This window comes from Apium graveolens, chromosome 7, assembly GCF_009905375.1.
Source record: "Apium graveolens cultivar Ventura chromosome 7, ASM990537v1, whole genome shotgun sequence".
Lineage (NCBI taxonomy): Eukaryota > Viridiplantae > Streptophyta > Magnoliopsida > Apiales > Apiaceae > Apium > Apium graveolens.
In genome coordinates, this window is record NC_133653.1 from 270,923,949 (window position 1) to 270,944,619 (window position 20,671).

At 34.3% G+C, this 20,671-nt stretch overlaps 1 protein-coding gene across 1 annotated transcript; it reads left to right on the top strand.

Moving 5' to 3' along the window:
* The first annotated feature begins 10,138 nt into the window (after positions 1–10,138).
* Positions 10,139–19,654, top strand: LOC141671289 (ran-binding protein M homolog). Its single transcript, XM_074477482.1, has 10 exons — positions 10,139–10,620; positions 13,126–13,272; positions 13,385–13,471; positions 14,118–14,163; positions 14,883–14,959; positions 15,078–15,240; positions 16,000–16,068; positions 16,697–16,756; positions 18,254–18,340; positions 18,773–19,654. The coding sequence occupies exons 1-10, from the start codon at positions 10,277–10,279 to the stop codon at positions 19,049–19,051; spliced, it is 1,359 nt and encodes a 452-aa protein (XP_074333583.1). The 5' UTR covers positions 10,139–10,276; the 3' UTR covers positions 19,052–19,654.
* Positions 19,655–20,671: the final 1,017 nt, after the last annotated feature.

A 20,671-nucleotide genomic window follows, 5' to 3' on the forward strand; every position in this document is an offset into this window, starting at 1 on the left:
TACAGAATGTAGGAAACCCAAGAAGGCAAAGAAAGACAAAGTCTATCTTGAATTGGAAGCAAAGTATGATGCTCTTCTAAAGAAGCAACAAGGGAAAGCTTATATTGCTGAGGGCAAGAGCTGGGATGATTCAGATAATGATGAAGATGAAGAAGTTGGAAACTATACACTCATGGCCTTAGAGCAAGGAGACTCTTCATTGACTATGATGAGACTTTTGCTCCTGTTGCAAGACTAGAAGCAATAAGAAATTTTTTGGCATTTACTGCACACTCAAATTTCAAGGTGTATCAAATGGATGTCAAGAGTGCTTTTCTCAATGGTGAACTAGAAGAAGAAGTTTATGTGCAACAGCCACCTGGCTTTGAAGATCCAAAATTTCCTAACTTTGTTTATAAATTACTTAAGGCTCTATATGGATTGAAACAGGCACCTAGAGCCTGGTATGACACACTGTCAGATTTTTTACTCAAACATGGTTTTACCAGAGGTACTATTGATAAGACTCTCTTCTACAAGAAGCATGGTGAAGATATGATCCTAGTTCAAATTTATGTGGATGATATCATCTTTGGATCTACAAATGAAAAGCTTTGTCAAAGATTCTCTAGGCTAATGCAGAGTGAGTTTGAAATGAGCATGATGGGAGAATTGAGTTACTTCCTTGGCCTTCAAGTTAGTCAAAGAAGTGATGGTATTTTCATCAGCCAAACCAAATATGTGAATCACTTATTGAAGAAATTTGGTATAGTGGATAGCTCACCTGCATCTACACCAATGTCTACTGCAACCAAGTTGGATGAAAACAAGAAAGGCAAGAGTGTGGATATTTCAAGCTACAGAGGGATGATTGGATCATTGCTTTATTTGACTGCTAGTAGACCATACATCATGTTTGCTACTTGTCTATGTGCTAGATTTCAAGCCAATCCAAATGAATCATATTTGATGGCTGTGAAAAGGATTTTCAGATACTTAAAGGGAACTTCAAACTTGGGATTATGGTATCCTATGGGAACTGGTTTTGAAGCTGTTGGATACACAGATGCAGATTTTGCTGGATGCAGGGTTGATGGGAAAAGTACTAGTGGAAGCTGTCAATTTCTTAGTCAAAGACTTGTATCCTGGTATAGTAAGAAACAACAATCTGTGTCAACTTCCACAGCTGAGGCTGAATATATAGCTGCTGGAAGTTGTTGTGCTCAGGAGCTTTGGATTAGAAATCAGCTAATGGACTATGGTCTAGTGTTACACAAAATTCCTATTATGTGTGACAATACTAGTGCCATATCTATAGTAGCTAATCCAGTTAATCATTCTAGAACAAAGCACATTGATGTTAGGTACCATTTTATCAGGGAACATGCTGCAAATGGTACCATTGAGCTTATTTTTGTTCCAACAGAAAAACAATTAGCTGACATTTTTACTAAACCTTTGGATGAAGCAACCTTCACTAGACTTGTGAGTGAAATTAGAATGCTCAATTCTTCATCCTAAGGCAAGAACTCAGCTAAGGCAAGAACTCAACTAATGTGTTGCAGCAGATTAATTTCTAATAAATCAACCTAGTTTGATTTAATTGGAAATTAACTGAAATATGAATTATAAATATTTCAGAATCTCTGTATATTTATTTTTCTTTAAAAACTCAAAAAATAACTTAGAATATTTCAAATTCTAAGTAAATTGCTTAGTTGTTAATTTACATCTTTAATGTGTAAAATTAACACAAGGCAGAATAACAATACTCAAAAGTATAGAGAACTGAGTTCTCGATAAGTCAAAATGACTTATCGACAAGTCATCTTAGAGTTCTCGAGTGAGTCCTCGATAAGTCTATTTACAGACTTCTCGAATGACTTCTCGATAAGCTCTATTATGACTTATCCATAAGACCATGTAGAGTTCTCTAATAATGTTAATTCACAGAGTTCTCGACAAGGATATTTTGAGACTTATCAATAACTCAGAACTAAAATAATTTAATTCAATGAATTATTTTAGACAAATACTTTTGGAAAACTTATTCTGATTTTAATTTGATTCAATTCAAAAAAATTAGAATCATTCTTTTAGTCCATTTTCGGACAAACTGGGCATTTATCAGAGTTCTCGATAAATCATTTCTTAGTTCTCGAAATGAATTAATAAAATGACTTATCGAATGTACCTTTTTCAAATTCAAAATTACTTCTCGATAAGTTTAATATCAAACGTGTATTTGACTTTGCGATAAGTATTTTACTTATTCTATAAATACCCAGACTTCTCGATACATACACTGTACTTACACATTTTCGAGATCTCAAGTGACCCAGTTTTCAGACAAAAGGCGATTTCTCTTTCGTTTTTGCTCCTTTCTCAAAACTTTTTCTTACCCACTACTTCTAAACACTAAAATGGCACAAAACATTGTTAGAGCTATCATTCCAGAGAAGGGAACCAACTTTACTGCTTTTCTTGATGCTAACCAAGCCTCTGATAGTTTCAAGGGGTTTGTGAAGTTTCTTTCTGAATCCTATATTGCAGGTGCTTTAACTGCAAGTCCTGTGCTATATTTGGACGTTCTTCATGAATTTTGGATATCAGCTATAACTAGGACAGTTGTTCTCGAGAATGTCACTTCTATGGTGGTCATCTGCACAATTGGAGGCCAAGAAATTGAGTTTTCAGCTGCTGATGTGAATACAGCCCTAGGATTGCCAACTGAGAACTATGGAGAGATGCCAACTGCAGATGAGCTGAGTGAATTCATGGATTTCATCAACTAAAGTGGCTCAATCAACTTGATAAGCCTGAACAGGACAAACCTTAGGAAGGAATGGTCCTTTGTGTTTGATTCTGTAGTGAGGGTTTTCACCTGCAGAAAAACTGGCTTTGACAACATCTCAAGTGTGGTGCAGAAGCTGGTGTTCTCAATAGCTCACAACAGGCATCTGAATGTTGGAGGTCTAATTCTGGAGGAGCTGGCTACCATGCTTACTATGCCTTTGAAGAATAGAGGTAAAGAAATCTTTTTGCCAAGGTTTGTTATGTCTACTTTAGCTCATAAAGTAAATGACATACATTTGTTAGCTGGTATTGATAGTAGTAGAATTGGCAATTATAAGCAAGTATCCAAAATAATATTTGGCTCACTTACTACAAAGAATAAGGTGAGTGTAAGTCTAAGAATCACTGCATTAATGTTGGAGAGATTCATGACTTATCCTTACCCTTTGCCAGACATGAGGGCTCCTCAATTTGCTAGTTTAGCTATGGTTCCTGAGCCTGTGGAAGTACAAACACAGGCACACCAACATGGACCTTCCAAAGCTGCAACCCCTTCTTCTAAACCACTAGATGTTAGCAAACCAACCACTTTAGTCTCTCAAAAGACTGAAGTGAGTAAAAAGAAGAGAAAGGAACCAACCCTTGCTGTTGTAAATGAGAGTGGAACAGTTCAAACTGAACCAGAGTCACCCTTGGTCAAGAGACCAAAGAAGAGTAAGATACCTGAGCTGACCACTCAAAACACCTCCGTGTCCTCCCAAAAGGGCACAGTTGAACAAAAGGGGAGTAAACAGTTACTAAATGCATCCTCTCAACAGGGTGTATCTATTGAAAAGAGCATTCACCCCAATGCATCCTGTACTGAGTCAGCACAACCTGCACCTAGAGTGTATGGTACAAGAAATAAGGATGACACACATAGTGAGGGCACATCATTTGAAGCTCCCTCATCCATTCAGGGGGAGCTGCCAACACTCACAACTGAGAAAACTTCTCTAATCTCTCAACTTTCTTCATCATATAGAGCACTTGAATCTGATTCTCAAGTGCACCAACACTCAAGTGACATGGTTCATGAAACTGTGCTCACCACCCAGAACCAACATTTAGATGGTGAGAGGCTACTAGCTGGGATAGACCTTGATGACACCATCAAAAACATGGGGATTTCATCAGTTTTTACTGAAGACCCCATGGTCACTCCTGCACCTTCATGTGCACAATCATCTTCACAGATGAATAGGTTTGAGGGTAGTACTCTTGAGGGAGAGCCATCTAAATCCTCTCTCATTCAATTAGAGGTTCCTCTAGAAGGGACAACTCCCCTCAAAACCCTAGCTGAAATTGCCTTGGCAGTTGATGCTAGGAGTACAATTGCCAATGACCCTGATATGGGAGAGGCAAGTCCATCACATTTATGTGACAGTGCTCTGCAAGGTGCACAAAGGTTTGAGGCTGGTGTACATGACAGTAACCCAGTCAAATCCTCTCCAATTCCAATGGAGGTTCCTACTACATGTGGTGAACAACAAACTGTCAAAACCACAGATTTATCTGTGAGTCAAACTGTGACTTCAGTCACATGTGGTAATCTGGACATTTCTCAACAGCCATCCACATCTCAATCTAGCCAACCGCATGTCATGGCTCAATGGCTACAAGATATGGAAGCTCAGCCTTCTACAATTGATGACATGTTGGTAGATCAAATCTCAGGCTTAACCAATCTCTCTCAACAATTGCTCACTTCAGACATGGGGAACCAGGACTATCAAGCTATACTACTATGCTTCAATGAAGAGGTTGAATAACATAAGGAGAAGATAGTAGATGGTGCTGAAGAGGATGGCAATGTAGATGCCTGGTTGTCTGATGACCATGTGGCAGAAATGGATGAAGTTTTAGCTAGATTAAGGAGAGAGTACATAACTATCATGGGAAGCAATGCTAAAACTCTCACTCCTCCTGAAGTCTATGATGCCATCATGGATGTGCACAAAGCTCAACTAAAGGCTTTCCATCTCTTTGGAAAGGCCCTTGAAGTAAAATTGACTGGACCTGAAGATAAAATCAAGAGGCTGATCAAGGAAAAGATGGATGATATTGTGCCTTCTCAAAAGGACATCAAAAATTAATTCCAGTCTTTCACGGAGCAAATGTCAAGGATGGATCTGGCCTCCATAGAGAAGGAAGTGTAAAAAATGAAGAGTTCTTTCAAGGCCCTGTTTGATCAAGTTCAAGCTCATATCACAAATTCAAATGATACCAGGGTCAAGCTAAATCAAATGCATACTGCTAGGTATGAGCCTTCATTTCTTCTCATGGAGGGTGTCAGAAAAGCTGTTGATGAACACTTTGGGTCCTTCTCAACAAAAACCTCTGCTCCTCAAATAAAAGAACTTCAAGATCAAATTTCTTCACTTCAAGCTTCCAACTCAGATTTATCTTCATATGTCAGAGCTCTGACCACATTGGTTGAGAGTCAACATCATGCTATTCAGGCCCTAGTGGAGTCCCATAAGCATTTACAAATGCAGAATACAGTTGCTTTGTGAGCCATTATGGGAAAACTCAACATACCACTGCCAGCATTGCCTGAAGATGTAAGACCTGAGATTCCTACTCCCCTACTCATACCTGTCACCAAGACTAAGGGGGAGATAGATGCAAGGCTAGCACAATCAAAACTCAAAAGTCAAGTACAAGGTCTAGAACAAGAGAGACTCCTTATGGCTGCCCAAGGTCCAGGAATGACACAAGAGTTTGACAATTTGCTCACTGGACTAAGGAACTCTCTCAACAACAACTTCTTCACTTACAGAAAAACCTTGGAAAAGACTATCAATTACATCAGGGTGCTGCAGATCCCAGTCAAGGACCAGTTTTTGGAGAAAAGGATAGTGATCAATCTTAATGATTCTGGTGTAGACAGATGTATGCAAGTCAATTTCAATTATCTAATTTCTAGAAGAGCATCTGAGATAGATATTTTGATTAACAAGGTCAGGATAGTCAACAATGAAGAGAAAATGCTATTAGCAGAGTTGAAGAAGGCATAAGAAGTTGCATTCCCAGAAGCCTATCTACATCCAAGCAAAGGGGTGCACTATATCTGCTCTACAACCAAGCAACTGAAACATTTCCAAGTATCTAAAAACTGTGTCATGGCCAACAGAAGACTGATAATGGTGCTTGAGTCTGAGCTGAAAAGTAAGAAATTGAAGACTATTAAAGATGAAGCTATGATCAAGATTCTGAGGAGATACATTGATAACCCTGAAGCCAATTTGCCTAAACCTAAAATCAACACAGATGACTTGGGTGATGATGAGCAGAAGAAAGATGGTCAAAACCCTTCTGGCTCAAACTCAAGTCAATCTAGCAAGGAAATTGGTGGAAAAAGTGATAGTGAGAAAGAGAAGGAGAAGAAAAGTGGATCTGTGACTCAAAGGAGGGATGGAAGGAGACAAAGACAAAAGAATGATATCTCACAACCCCTCCAAACCCTAAATATCCAAATACCAACTGCTAAACCTTCACATTCAACCTCATCAGAAACTGCTCAACCTCAAACCTCTAAGCCTAAATATTTCTACAAGCTCACTACAAACTCTCTCCTCAAAATTTAAATCACTCACAACCATACTTCTCTGAAAAGACTCAAAACTGTACCTTCATTCAAGCCACCCCTTAAAACACACTTCAAAACAGTTGGAATAGGTCCAAAAGAAGTCAAGGTCAAAAGGAGATTAAGAAGACAAAGAAGAAGACAACTGATAGCTGAATCTCTCAATGATCATGGATTTGGTGAAAAGGCCATCTGGAACAGATATGATCAAGATGATTTCAAACCTCTAAATGTTGTTGATTCAGATAAAGATTACTTCCAACAGCTAGCTGAAATAATAGTCAGAGTTTGGGTTATTAACATCAAAGAAGTTAGAATCTACTACAGTGATGGGTCCTTTGAACAGCTTGGAAATAGACTAATGGATTCTCTCTCAATTGTTGAACTGAAAAGGGTGCTAAGCTGGATGAATGGTAAAGATTCAGCCACTAAGGCATGGAGAACAGTATTGGTAGTGTTTGTGGTTAACAGAGAGGAGATGAGAGATGAGCAGAAAGCTTCGCTAGCTGAAAAGAAGAGAAAGTATGAGCATGACATTGATGAGTATATTAGAAGATCAGAAGAGTTGAAGGCAACAGGCAAGAGCCGAATATCAAAGGATGGAAGATTTCTGAATGTAAAAGCTGGCTCTGTGTCAAGATACAGGATAGGGATGTTAGCTAGTTATCCAAAGCCAGATTTGCTGAAACTAATAGAGGCTCTAACTGACACCCCCATCCTAGAAGAATTAAAAATACTTGTGCAGATTAAGAAAATAATTGAGAAATGATCAGAAAGCACAATCTTCACTTAATTATTGTTAACTATCAAATGTTCAATGTACAAGTGTTGTATCAGCTTTTGTATTGTTTTATTTTCATTCTTTAACTTGGGGTTAGTCTTGTTAACATTCATGAATTTGTGATAAGCAATGTTCTCACAAATTGGGGGAGATTGTTGTGCAAGACATGCCTGTATCATAACAAGACTATGTTATATTGACAACCCTAAGATTAGTTATATTGTAACCTTAATGTGTAATTTATACTTGTAACACTTAATGTCTGTAAAATGTAAATGGAGCAGACTGGAGCATTTTTCCCTAAACAGTGTCAAGCCTAAGAATTCTATCTGGAAAAAGATCAAGAAGATCATGCCTCATAAGAATTATGAAGAAGCTTGGAGTTGAATAATTCTGTTTGGTGAAAAACATTCTAAGTCAAGATCTCTACAAGTCACAGAATTAGTGTTATAGAGAAGTCATTCGAGAACTTAGAAAGACCTATCGAGAACTCAGGAATTGTCTATCGAGAACTCAGGAAATGCTATTGGAGATATCGATAAGTCAGATACCCATTCAAGAATTCAGAGATATCGACAAGTATACGTTCATTAGAGAACTCTGAGTTATCGATAAGACAAAGTCCATTAGAGAACTCTGAGTTATCGATAAACCAAAATTCACTAGAGAACTCAGGGTTGTCGATAAGTCAAGTTAACAATGATGTTTCAGAGATATCGACAAGCCAACATGCCTATCGAGATGTCGAGTTCTCTACAGCTTAATTGGAGATCTCGAAGTGAAGAAATTTCTCTAAGTACAGAATTACAGAACAGTTCAATATCCAATGTTGCAAATCAACAAACAATTCACATAGCTGGATTGACAAGTCTACAAAAAGCAGCTTGAGAGATGTGCAAGATTAATGGTAAAGATTAACTGACAAAGGAAGATTAAAGTGAACACGGGATGCTAAAGATATGCTAATCCAGAAATGGAAGATCTGTTTTTCTATAAATAGAAATGACAAGTGACAGTTTAGAAAAACTAATAGCATGTCTTATTACACACTGTGTAAACCAGGAGTTAATTGAGTTATAAAGTTAACACTGGTCCTTAGTCAGGAGTAGGAATTCAGATTAAAAATTGTATTCTCTCTCAAGAAAAAATTTAAGTTCTAAACCAAGAACTTAGAGATTTTGTAGCAAAACACAGCTTGATTTTTAATATAAAATTAAGTGAGTTTTGAAGATCTTTGTTTTACTTATTTGCATTGTTATTTATGTTTAACATCTATTCCACAAAATCATTGATAACAATCAACTGTTAAACTCAGAGCAAAATCAAAAAGTAAACATTTAAGCCAAAACACATTCACCCCCTTTGTATTGTATTCATATGTAACAAAAACAGTTATCTAAATTTTTATTGAAATATAAATTTAGAGGCATGTTTTAAGATTTCGTACATGTTCACATAATTCATTTAAATTAAACACGTGAGAGACACATAATAAGTCATTACAATTACAATTTGTAAACCAATATGGATAAATGGGTAAGTCTGGTGGAAATTCTGGGTTATAGAATGCTTCATAATTATTTTCTTTACCACGCATATTAACATCATCAGGAATCCACAACTATGTTTTTGAAAAATAATAATTAGTTATTTGATGTTTTAAGTGGACAGTAACAAAACCAGGGATGTAAATAAAATTAAAACATAATTTTTGTACGGGGCAATAACGCAATATGTGTTTCCCAGATAGCTTTGTAAAAATTTCTGATAACAGTATACCTCAGAGATCGTTAATTTTCACCATTTTTTTGGTTGATTTAATAAGTAACTAGCTAGGGTTTATATAAAAATAACAACATCTTTTAGAATTTTGTATGCAGAGAGTGAGAATAAAACAATATATTAAAAACTTACTATGTTTGATACTGTCTAGAATTTGTCTTAGTTGGAGTAAGAATAAAATATTGAATTAAAACACTATATATAGTTTGTCTTATTAGGATATTAAGCAATAACAATATATATGAGTTTCGGGTCAATTCATGATAAATCATAATAAACTAATATTTGCTATTTTTACGTATATTATTTATTGACTTGGGATTATAAATGTATCGAACACATTAATCCAGATTAGGTTATTATAAACACCTTATTTCATTTATATAACGTTCTCATCAATCCAATAAACAAATTTTCTAATTTTGCTAATTGAAAAATACACTTCAATTTGATCGAGTTATGATACATTTGTGAATTTTTGTGTTCTTTTAAAAATTGAGTAGATTCTGATGTTAAGTTCGAAATAAAACTACTGGACTAAATCAAAAATTGAATAAATTTATGAATTATGTGTACATCTAACGTCATTACATTTATTTCCGTAATTATAAATTTATTTGATTTTTTGCGGTCAATTTGATCAAATAACTAAAACTTAACATTCTATTTTTTCTTAAAAATTATATTTCATATACTTTCTAATAATTTAATTTTTATTGAATAAACACACATTATAAACTTTATTTTTTTTTTATTTTTCGTATTAGTGTGCACATGATTATTTGACATTATTTATTAATTCTTATATATAATTTTTAGATTTTAATAAGACGCTTACTTAAAAGCATTTAATATTATTTATTGAATACATGTTACTCCTATATCTTAATTTATTTATATTTTTCAGATAATGAATATTAAGTGTCTGATTAAAAGCTTGAAACATAATAGTATAGTGGTATAATAGTGTGAGAACTAATGGACAGATTGTAGTTCGATTCTCGTCAACAATAGTTTTTCAAATTATATAAATACTGGGCAGATTTATTTTTATCCCGTATTCTTTTATTATATATTGAAGAAATTTAACGAAATAATAAGTATTTTTTCGGGTTTAAAATTTTTTCGTATATAATTTCGAAAAAAAAACAAAAAAGAATCGAAATCAACAACGCTAACACGTTAATCAGTTCACCCAATCATTCCCCAAATTTATCAATCTCCTATTTCCCAAATCAACCTATACACACAAACCCTAACCTATACATACAATCCCAAACCACACACAATCATCCAATTAGGGTTTCAAAATGAACGAATTAAACTCGCACTTCCTCAATCAATGGCGACTCAGCGCCACGTCATCACCGCCCGATCTCACCGACGAAGACTCGGAAGCCGTACCGAGTGAACTCGACACGTTCCACAGTTCCGGAATGTTCTCGATTGTTCTACCGGACAAGTTAACGGTCAAGTATCCGAACGCGCAACTTCACGGCCACGATGTCGGTGTAGTGCAAGCGAATAAGGCGGCGCCGGTGAAGCGATTGGTGTATTATTTCGAAATGTTTGTGAAGAATGCCGGTGTTAAAGGACAGATTGCGATTGGATTCACTACTGAGGGGTTTAAAGGCAAGATGCGGCGTCAGCCTGGGTTCGTTTTCCGTGTTTTCGTGTTTTTATCGCGATTATTATTCGAGTTTGATAATTTACGATATTAATGCTTTTTAGGTCTTAATTTAATAGATGCGGTAGTTAGTTTGTTAAATAGTATGATAAATGAATAATGACGATATATTCAGGATTTTTTCGGTGTTAGTGTAGGTGACACTGGAGTAAGGTAGGTAAGTTATATATGATATTGTTATGTGTGTTTTCGTGTTTTTAACTGTTCGTTGCTTTCATATCATAGGAGTAGAAGTTTTGATAAATTAGATAAATGAATAATGACGATATATTCAGGATTTTTTCGGTGTTAGTGTAGGTGACACTGGAGTAAGGTAGTTAAGTTATATATGATATTGTTATGTGTTTTCGTGTTTTTAACTGTTCGTTGCTTTCCATATCATAGGAGTAGAAGTTTTGATAAATTAGATAAATGAATAATGATGATATAATAAGGCTTTTTTCGGTGTCAATGTATGAGATGATGGAGTTAGGTAGTTAGTTGTATGTTAATGATATTGTTGTGTTTTGTGAGTTGTTCGAATTGTATTTCGAGTTCGATAAATTATGATAGATTAATGTTTTTTTAGTGTTAATTTAATAGATGCAGTAGTTAGTTTGTTATATAGCGTGATGTTTATGTCCGTTGCTTATAGGTTTATTGTGTTTCGTATGCATTTTTAATTGTTAGATAAAATAGGATAATTGAATAATGATGATATATTAAGGCTTTTTTCGGTTTTAATGTAAGAGAGGCTGGATTTAGGTAGTTAGGTCATATATGATGTTGATATGCGTGAATGTATTTATATATTGGTTTCATATGTTCTTTTAATTATAGTAGAAGTTTGATAGATTAATGCTTGATACAAAGAATTAAAATGATGAGGTTTTGTTTTGTTTTGTTGTTTGAATTATAGTAAATATTGATAAATTATTATGATCAATTAATACTAAATATGTTAATGCTTTTTTTGGTCTCAATGTAATAGAGATAGACGCTGGAGTTAGTTATGTAAATATGATGTGTGATGCCTGTATATATTGTATATATTGGTTTCCGTATGATTTTGTTTTGTTTGAATTTAATAGAACTTGTGTAGATTAATGCTTGATTTAATGAACTAAGAATGATGATAGATTCATGCTTTTTGGGGTCTCAACATAATAGATGCGAGAGTTAGTTGGTTAAATATATGTGTGTATCAGATACCTTATGTTTTGTATGTTCCTTCTAGTAACAATAAGATTAATGCTCAATACGATACATTAACATTGGCGATGATTTAATGTTCCAGAGTTAGTTATATATTTATATATAAATGTTTTATGCTTATATGTGTGTATGTATATCAGTTGCGTATGCTTTTTGAATTACAGTAGAACATATATGGATGAATATAGAATACATTAATTGTCAAAATGAACTATACTCTTTGACAACATGAAAGATAGCCAGGGCCAGTTAGTTACATTTATATGTTGTTTAAATGTAAAAAATTAATACTCGGTAGATGATGTACTTTGATTTTTAGATTTGAACGTTGAATTGATAACATTCTCCAGTTCATTCTTTTTCTCGATATAATGGGTGATCAGATTATAGCAAATATATGAGAGAAGGACTTTGGATTAAGTCTTGAAGATTTATACAATTATGTTTGTGATGGATCATGACTGATTCAGAATTTGGAATTGGAAAACACAGAGTCATTTAGTGTTTTTTTAATGTTAAATACCAATTTGATTAAAGAAAAACTTCAAGAAGGCTTATGGTATCAGGCACAGTAATTAGAAAGATACATCACAAGAGAATATTAATAAAGTGAATAGTACAAGGGAAATTTTTAGCAAATATTATTTTGGAAAGGAGAGGAAGAATTTATTTGAATTGGTAACATGTATGATGTTGTAGTAAAGGTTTTTTACATCGTAGTTGCGCTCAGACTAATTTTAATTTCTTATCTAGTACTTTTAATTTCTTCACTGCGAGAATTAAGTCTCTCGTATTCATCTGTAGAAAAGATTTTGGACCGAATACTTACCAGATCAGTGTCCAATATACAAATGTCTTGGCGAGTTAATTTTTTTATACTCATTGTGACGGTATGACAAAAATATATTTACGATACAGGAAATAATGACACTTATATTGGGACGGAGGAATGTTTATTACATATTATGTGTTACTTTGTTATCTGGAGGTGTAAAAAAATTGATTTCAATGACTTTTATAGTTGGGGATGTACTATATATGACAACCCTGTTCATGTAAATTAAGCTTACGTGCAGGTTACTTGGCATAGATTTGATTGTATATCTGACTTCCATATAATTGTAGGAATTTTAGGTCACAGCTACTCTAGATGGTACCCTTTCCTCTCAGAATAATACATGATTAAAAAGATACACCAGTTGTAGAAAAAAACATGAGTGGCAAGTATTAGTAATTTCCCTTTAAGATGAAGATTTTACCTGATCTTTTACATATCAGATGGGAGGCAAACAGTTACGGGTATCACGGGGATGACGGCTATCTTTATCGTGGTCAAGGAAAGGGAGAGGAATTTGGTCCAACCTATACTGTTAATGATACAGTTGGCGGTGGCATCAATTATGCTTCACAAAAGTTCTTTTTCACGTAAGAGAACATTTACATTAGCTCACGTTTATCGTATTTGACTTCTGAGTCTCCCTGTCCTATCATTTATTAACATTCTTACTGATCTACTGTAAGTTTTTTATGATGGTAGGAAGAATGGGGAAATAGTGGGAGATGTTTGCAAGGAGGTGAAAGGTCGTTTATATCCTACTGTTGCTGTACACAGCCAGAACGAAGAGTATGTCGTGCCTTCTTCCTCTGTTCCTCAATGTTTGTCTGCCCTTATTTTTAAACAATAGTATATTGATTCTTATCTCCTTCCATTTTTTAAGCACTCTTGACTCAACTTAAATGAGTTTTAATAGTGTTCAAGGATAAATTACACAATTGTGTGGAATTTCTGTCAGATGAAGGATTCAATTTGCTTAAATTAAAGCCAAACCGGTTGTTACTATAATACAAAAGGATATTAGTTTTATAATTTATATTTTTGGGTTAGCTGTGTGTGTGTGTGTGTATATATATATATATCTTCAAAGTTTAAAGTAAGTGCCACTAGGTAATTTAGAAGTGTTTAAATATTAATGCTTCTTTACATAGTGATTCTAAAAAGATCCAAAGATGAATAAATTATACAATGAAAGTTAGTTTAAAAATTGTCCAATACATGCATAACGGTACCAGACTAACAGTGAGTTCTGATTATTCATATTTTTAGCAGACAGCATTACTCATTTTGGGAGAAGTGGTGTTAGAAATTAGTCATAGTGCTTTTGTAAGTGGGCTACACAGGCTAAAAATTGAATGTTTTACCTAAGTATTTGTAGTAGTTACATGAATGTCAAGTTTTTAAGGACCTTAAGTTTTTGAATATCGATGTGCAGGGTGAGGGTTAACTTCGGCAAAGAACCATTTGTCTTCGATCTTAAGGTAATTGTTTCATATCTTCTCTCAAAGCCACTTTCTTCTTTTTGTTGTATTGTATATTAAATGGCTCTTATGTATAACGCTTCATAGATTTATTGAAAATATGTAACTATTGCTTATAAATTTTAGACCACAGTGACTTTGGATTGCTATTTACTTGTTTTGAAGAACCTTGCCTTATGTTTTTGAGATAGCTGATAACTGTTGTGCTCTTTTCGCATTTTTATATCTAAAAGGGTACTTGATTTATTTATGCTCTTGTCCAAACCAACTCTGCTACTATATTATATTATATCTTATATATAGTTAGCATAATGACTCAATGTGGTTTGGTCATCAGGGGTAAAGTTGTCATTTTAGAAGTAGCATTATAAAATGAAGTGAGTGAGTATCTATTCTTTACAAATACAAACATTTACTTAATAAAACTAAAATAAAATAATTATAAATTTAAAATAAAATACATAATTAACATAGATATTAATAATATGTACATCAAAAATCTGCGCAGTGCACGTGGTATGAACTAGTACTTTTCTAAAATTTCAATACGTCTATACTTTTCTGCACAATAAGAAATCATTGTAGGTTCCACGCATAACTGATATAGTTTTTAGAGTTCTAGGCTTATTGCGGTTCCTGTATAAATGTAAAAATATATGTTTACAATCTGCTTTTCTTGAAGTAGTTCCTCTGATTTGTTTATTATAACATATCTTTAGGCATACGAGGAGCAAGAAAGAGCCAAGCAGCAGATGACAATTGAAAAAATTGTTATACCACAAAATGCCAGTAATAGGTAAGTACAAATATCATCCTTTTAAGTTGCAATCGAGGTCCATCTCCGTGCCATACATTCACTAATTCACATGTTTCTGAAAGCTTATGCTTTGTCTTTTATGTGTTTGTTTCCCCAGAATTGTACGTTCCTACTTACTGCATTATGGTTATGAAGAGACACTCCAACTCTTTGATAATGCTAGTGGAAGTTCTGTTCCTCCTATATCTTTGACTCAAGAAAATGGCTTTAATGATGAAGACAAGATATTTCGATTAACGGATAGACGGATTTTGCGTCAGGTACAACGTGTACTGTTTTTTTGGCGAAGAGCTGTTGCTTTACTTGTCCTTTTCGTGTTGTCTGTTAAGTCAACTGGCTTTAGTAGCAGTTATGTGCATAAAGTATGCTCAATTTTGTTCAACAGCATAAAGTTTTTTTTGTTTTCCTAAATGAGTATTCCTGCCTATGCGCAGTTGTATGTGTAGAGTAGTTACCTGATATTTTGATACAAACAACTTGTTTGGAGAGAAAAGTTTTGCTTTGGATTTGATTCAATTTAAAGCTATTTAAACATAAGCATAAATTTAAAAAATTTCAATGACTACTTTATTCATGTCATTTTGAAATCCATTATATGAAATGAGATTCAAGTTCCTAAAAACAATCCTAGTTTGTTTACAATTTTGCCACTTCTGCACCCGTCCCAGATACGGGGATGAACTAGGTGGCGTCTTCTACACGCCCCCGGAAACCCAGTTCTTCACACACAGGAAGTGACTTTTCTTTTTTGATCAAGACGAAATGCAACTTTAAAACATAATTTGCTTGTCGAATACACTTGTTAGACTTGCGACACTTTGTGTTTAGACGAAGAACATTTCTTATTTGGTTTCCAGCATTTATTTTCTCCCTAAAGTTTTTTACTAAAAGTTTCTGTGCATGACTGTTTTTTTTAATTCTTGCAAAATTTATGTGTCTCAGCAACATTTCGATACTTAAATTAGGGATGCATTAATTCTTATTTTTCTAATTAAGATTGATTAATTTTGCTTGTGCAGCTCATAAGGAATGGTAAGATTGATGAGGCGTTTGGTAGAATTCGAGAAATCTTTCCCCAAGAATTTCAGGTGGAAGGTCTTGATTTCTGTACATTGTTTGTTTTCTTACTTGTTAATCAATATTCATGAATACATGTATGCATACATCATATGTACTTTTTTGCACTCCTGATGCCCAAAGATTCCAGTATTTCGTATCCAGATGATGCAAGTAGTCTTTTGACATTGATATTTTTTTTGTTTGATACAATATCCAAGGTCAAAGGTAACAAATTGGATTTTGGGTCCCTTGACACCTTAAACAACTATCAATGATAGAATTTTGCAGCTTGATAAAGTAACCTAGTTTATTTTTTATGGATTAATATCGACACATCGGGCTGTTAGAAGCAAGAATTATTTAGAATAGGTTCAGGCAGGCTCCTAAATATTGGTCTTTTCGTGCTTTTGTTATAAATTTTGTTCTAGTTACTAACAAAAATCAATGTTTAGGAATCTGAATTTGATGTAAACTTGTATGGAATTGATCTTCAGTTGTGTGGCATTTTACCTATATGAGCTCCAACAACTCTTCAAAAAAGAAGATGAATGCTAACAAAAGATTTAATATAGAACAGAATACAGAATATAAATTAGAAGCAGTATAATATAAGAGGCTCCAGTTCTCCAAGTATTTGACTTGTGCAACTCTTTGCAGGACGACACCTCAGCTACTTGTTTCCTGCTTCATTGTCAGAAATTCATTGAGTTGGTTCGGGTAAGTATCATTCTGTTGAATTATTGTAGCTATGATCTATGTAAACTGCCAGCTATTCAATTTCCGTCTTGGGTTTCTTTTAAACGACAAAACTATATATTATGTATGTACTCAGTTTCTTGTGCACCGGGGTTCACTCCTTTGTTTTTCTTTAAATCGCTGTCTTCGAGCAATGATGAAAAGTGTCTTACAAAGCCATTTGATGATATACTAAGTAGGTTTTTATGATAACTGAGCCGTGGTCATTCTTTATCTGATTTTTTAAATGAGCTGTCAACTCAGCTTTTAGGAAATAGTCTATTATTGTATTCAATTATTTTGCTGGCCTGGATTAGCTGTTTTTTTCTAAATATATATGATTTCTGTGGAAAATAAACAAGCCTGTTAATTAAGAGAGTTTAAAAATAAAAGCACTTCTAAATTGATTTTTTTAGCCCACCAATAACTAAAAGAAAAGTTGTACAAGACTGTGACAGGAACTGGACTTTTATTCTTTTAACTATAATCATAGGTTTCAGTAAGGAAAATTCATAATGGTACCATTGTAAATTTGGCTTTTCCAAATGGTGCCAGTGGAAGTTTTGGTCAAGTGGAACCCCTGTAGTCTTGGCCTCATCCAAGTGGTACGCTTCTGTCTACAAAATGTTAATTAAATCTTATCTAATTCTCATCTAGTTATTTTAAAAAATTTCATTCACACACATATTAGTTCAGTACCCCTCAATGAAAATTCAGTACTTTCTCACCATCATCCATCTGCACATTACACGCACATATACACACCTATACTTATGGAGATTCAAACATATACATATACTAATACATACACATATGAAGATTCAAACATAGTAGAGGCTTACTTGACATATACAGACATACTTGTACATATTGCACAAACCCTAATTAAATGAGTATGTTGAAGATAAAAACATGTGCTTACTAGCTTATACTTTGAAAACATAATTTGAATACAAACCTTTGTTGCAGATTAGTGTCGAATTGAGTAGTAGAGTAGTAGAAGTATCGGTTTGCCCTAATTCGCCACTCGGACATTCGTTTTTAACCCTAATTGAGAGGGTTTATGTTTTTTAAGTTTATGCCCAACTACTGACCCGGTAGTTTAATTTTAAATGTATGTACTCTCATATAAGTAAATTTTTTAATTTAACTAAATGACAATTAAATAACATTCAATTAACGTTTGTTAGACGGAAGTGTACCACTTGGAGAAAGCCAAGACTACAGTGGTTCCACTTGGAAGACCAAAACTTCCACTGCTACCATATCGAAAAGCCAAAAGTTGGATTTTAGACTGTTTCTTTTTAGTTCAGTTATTTAAACCTTAAACTTAAAATTGTTGGTTTTGGGTCTCGTGCTTTTGTATTATTTGGTCCATTGTGAGATGCTACATGATTAAGGATTCAGTTGAAAATAATGCTTGTGGATTTTTTGACGATCTTGAACAACTAAATGTTTGGGGCCATTTCTTGTGTGTAGGAGGCAAATCTGGAGGAAGCTATTTTTTATGGAAGGAGCGCATTTGAAAAGTTCTACGAGTTTGAAGAATATAAAGATCTGCTAAAGGTACCCGTTAAATTATTTTGTGCTCCATTCTGTCATGTATGTATTTTTTTAATGCAGGGAGAATCTTCTACTTCGGATCCTAGTTTGTTTAGTTGTGCTCCTTGATTACTATCTGCAAGGGAAGGGAGAAGAAAATTACACCTGCCCTTTGTTATGTTGACGCTGCCTTTGTTGCTTCAGAATGATTCACTCTTTAGTGACATTTTTTTATGATGAATCACTTAATAGGAATAGAAAGTCGGTTATAGATAGTGTTTTTTACATTGGATGGAATAAGTAATGGTGGCTTTGGCAATCAGGAGTAATTTGCCGAAACCGCAATTATTTTTTTGCTCCAGTGAATCAGTGTTTTCGGGACATGATTTGTAATTTTGTATATCTGTAAATATTTTGATGTAATTTGGTAATTACGTTTTCTCGGTTCTTGTGTAGGACTGTTCTGCCCTATTAGCATACGAACAACCTGAGAAATCAACAGTTGGATATCTTCTTGAAGATTCACAGCGAGAACTTGTGGCAGATGCAGTTAATGCGTTTGTCTTGTCACTAAATCCCAGTTTAGAAGACAGAAAAAGTTGCTTGCAATCACATCTTGAAAAGTTATTGAGGCAGCTAACTGCTTGTTTTTTAGAGAGGAGGTCCTTAAACGGTGACCAAGGTGAAGCCTTCCATATACGCAGAATACTAGAAGCCTCAGTAAGAAGGGTTTAGTTATCCAAGATAAAACTCTTGTTTTGAACGGCCTCAAATCGGTTCATATATCCAGATGGCCTTCCGCTCTTGTCCAGAGGTGGAAGTTTCTGCATGTCTTACATACTTCAGATTAGGAGTCCTCTGCATTAAATATGTTTTAGGTTTTCTTCATTGCTCAGGACACCATGTTGTGGATTTTTCTCCATGTTAACGTTTGCATATCCAAAGATACTCAGACAGTCCAGCTTATTGTTAATTACAGATTTCTGCACATAGGTTCCTAAGAAAATTGTTTTATAAGATAGAGTTTTACAGTTCCTTGTTTCGTATTTGAGCAATAAGTTAACAGAAGAAGAATAAATCATTTGTCAAGGTGAATCGTGAAGAACTTCAGAGAAGTGCCGTCGGAACGTGACCTTCCATTAAATCAAGCTGTCAAAGGCTGCGGGGAAGGAGTGTTGGTGTGAAGTCATTACAATGTTTTATGTAATTGTTTTTTAGTATATTTTTATGGTTCATTACATAAATATCTTTACAGGATTATTCATGTTAATTTCCTTGAAAATATGTATAAATAGAATGAGATAAACTATAAAATGCAAGCTGGATATTATTAGTGCATTTCTATTGTAGACGAACATTAATGGATATTTGGAAACTGAAGCTGACACTTGCTGCTTCAGCTTAAAATTTAAATATTTCATTAAGATAAACAGAAAGTTCCAAGAATATTTACAAGTGCTGGCTCTGCAAAAGACTAAACAGAAAAGAATATTTATTGTGTAATATTATTAGGACAATGGAATGTTGTACTCTTTGTTGATGAAGTCACAAATAAAACCAAGAATTAAGCCCTGATCACAAATAAAAATAAAAAAAAGAAAAGATACATACCAAGATAGGCTTCAACAGCATCCATGTAGGTGTAGTTTCGCTTGCCAGTAACAGAATCACCGTAACGAGAAAAATGGCCCTAAATCTCACAATTCGGGAAAAAATGGTCCAAAATATCACAACTCAACAGAAATGACCGTTAATATCATGAAAAAATGTAACAAAAAAATGCGTTTTCACTTTACAGACCAACAGTTACTTTTCTTAATAGGCTGAGTGCTGGTCCTCCATATTTTGTTTGAGTAACGTATTTATTTTATGCGTTTGGAAATAGGTACACGCATTTCAAAACTGCGTTTATGCAACTAACACCTTATTAATACGCGTTTTCATTTCAGGAAAGAAAAAAAATTAAAAATATAAAAATAATAAAAAATGTAAAGTATAATTGTGTTTTTGAAAAACGCTTGTAAAAAATGCGCTTTTAAGTGATATAATAGGCCATATTTTAATATTTATGAGATTTTGGGTCTTTTCCTTCAAAATTGATATATTAAGGGCCATTACCCCCGGAACGATAACACGAGGCCACACGAGGCCAACAGACAAGAAGTAAAGTAAGTAACAAACGAGAACAAGAGCAGAACAAGAGGACCAGCAATCCAGATGTCTCTGCAATTGCAACTGATGTTAAAGAGGAACCAGTTACTCAGAAACCTCAACATGTTATTGCCTTTCGTGTCCATCATAAATTGTGAGAAATATTGGGGGTGGCAGAGATCGAACCTGAGTCCTCTGCCAGCC